This window comes from Gossypium hirsutum, chromosome A09 (genome assembly GCF_007990345.1).
Source record: "Gossypium hirsutum isolate 1008001.06 chromosome A09, Gossypium_hirsutum_v2.1, whole genome shotgun sequence".
Lineage (NCBI taxonomy): Eukaryota > Viridiplantae > Streptophyta > Magnoliopsida > Malvales > Malvaceae > Gossypium > Gossypium hirsutum.
In genome coordinates, this window is record NC_053432.1 from 55,896,729 (window position 1) to 55,899,076 (window position 2,348).

General features: G+C 33.8%; 1 protein-coding gene across 1 annotated transcript; it reads left to right on the plus strand.

Annotated features, from left to right (window-relative positions):
• The first annotated feature begins 201 nt into the window (after positions 1-201).
• On the plus strand, positions 202-1,749 carry LOC107888911 (probable ribosome biogenesis protein RLP24). Its single transcript, XM_016813180.2, has 4 exons — positions 202-314; positions 744-857; positions 958-1,094; positions 1,187-1,749. Exons 1-4 carry the CDS (start codon positions 234-236, stop codon positions 1,359-1,361), a joined length of 507 nt encoding a protein of 168 aa, XP_016668669.2. The 5' UTR covers positions 202-233; the 3' UTR covers positions 1,362-1,749.
• Positions 1,750-2,348: the final 599 nt, after the last annotated feature.

A 2,348-nucleotide genomic window follows, 5' to 3' on the forward strand; every position in this document is an offset into this window, starting at 1 on the left:
GCTTGATAATTTCTGACGAATAAACTTGAAAACCTGATGAATTGAATATACGGAAGTATCATATGCTTCAGGTTATACATGATTCTCTTTTCATGCTAATGTCAACTTATGCAATTTAAGATTGTGATACCCCCTTAAATTTTGCTAATTAGTCTCTTTATGAAATGATTTCTGATATTGTCAATGTTATTTTCTGTTTAGGAAATTGTGTTTTGTTAGTTAATTTAAGAAGAATGAGATTAGAGAAGTGCTGGTTTTGTTCCTCCACTGTATATCCGGGGCATGGTATTCAATTTGTTCGCAACGATGCCAAGGTAGGAGTTTCTTTCTTACTTTTACATGTATTCAAAGGTTATATTACTTTATTGCTCTTAAAGGTTCTTCGCTTTTGTTTGTTTCTATTTAGTTATTATCCATATTGGCTTATCATGCTACACATTTGGTTTGATTCTATGGAGTTGGCCTTTGGTTTGTCCAGAAGTCGCCTTTCTGTCTTTCTCATCCATTTTTTAGTTACTCTCGTTGCAGTATTTTTCTTTTTTGTTGCATTTCTCTATGTAGTGGCCTAAAATTTGATACTTGGTATGTGTTTATGCTTGGCAGTGTTCAGATACATGCAGTTTTCAGCAACATTTATGCTAGATTGAGGGCATCAATTAAAATAATTTATAGTACTATGTTCCCTACATGTCATTCGTGCTGTTTGCATTGATTTTAATTTCTGATGGTCCAAACATTTGCAGATTTTCCATTTCTGTAGATCGAAATGCCACAAGAACTTCAAGATGAAGAGGAATCCCCGTAAAGTAAAATGGACCAAGGCCTATAGGCGTTTGCATGGAAAGGACATGACACAGGTGATAGACCTAAGGCATTGATTTTGGACTTTTTATTGCATTATTACAATGCTTATACCAAAACACTGCATGATTTCTATTTCTTTTCTTTTTGCACCAGGATTCAACATTTGAGTTTGAGAGAAAACGTAATAGGCCGGAGAGATATGATAGAAACCTTGCAGAGAATACTCTGAAGGCCATTAAAAAGATTGATAAAATCAGATCAGACAGGGCATCTGACCACATCAAAAACAGGTTGGTTTGTGGTGCTTTCAGTTCCCATTGAAAGATATTATAACATGCACTTTAGTAAATAATAACCCTTCCATTTTTAAATCTTTTTCCAGGCTTAAGACAGGCAAAGTCCAGAGGCAGAAAGAAGCAAGGAAGCAATTGGAGCTGGGCATTCACTTGGTCAAAGCTCCGCTCGCACTTGCACAAGATTCATCTCTTTGTCTTCCAAAAATCAAAGACAATGTGTCCCAAGCACAGACAGAAGAGAATCAGCCCATGGAAGAGTGAAATTGGTTTTGCTGTTCCTCGGCTTGGTATTTTTGTCCACCAAAATCTTATGCATGCAACTCGTGGCTTAAATTATCAAGAGGTTTTTTATGTTGTGTCTAGCGGTCTAGAATTTTGATTAGCATGTTCAAATGTTATTGTTTTGAGTAGCATATTTTGTAGTCACTAATTATGGAAAAGTCATTAAAAACGGATTATCTTTGTTTTTCCCTTTTAAATGTGGTGTTGAATATCTAGACTGATAATTTCTGGGGATAGTCTAAGAATCTTAAATTTTATAGAAAGCCAATAAAGTGCTTGCTGGACGAAATGTGGTGATTAATTGAATTGCAAGGTCATACATGCCGTTAATTTTTTAATAGCTGATAAATGAGTATGACATAGTGCTTATAAATTTTCTAAGAAGGATGTCTTTAGATGAATGGAATTGTTTGATAGCTTGAGGTTATAAATCTTTGTATTGATTTTTCTCAACAATCTGAAGCCTGTCATACTTAGCAAATTTTTCTGTGAGAATGGGTGTTTAAGAATTGTGAATTGTCTTGAAATATATGCGGTTGTGATGGTTGATATATTATCAAGCATGCAATATATATCACTGTCATGACAGGTTTTTATAGGAAATATTTGAAATCGGTACGAATTTATATTCCTGTTACATGGAAATATATATTTAGCTTTAAAATTAAAATTTTAATAGAAATTTTAATTTAATTAATATTTTTATCCTTAAAAACAAAACAAAACATAACATAATATAATAATTATCATACAAATAAATATTATTTAATTAAAATATTTTTTCAAAAGCCATGTTTTAGCGGCGTTTGTTAAAAAGCGCCGCTAAAACTCATCTTCATTGTGGCGTTTGTTTTTAAAGCGTCGCTAAAGGTCAGGGTCTTTAGCGACGTTTGTTGGAAAAGCGTCGCTAAAGGTCATCGTCTTTAGCGGCGTTTGTGGGAAAGCGCCACTAAAGTTAGCGACGTA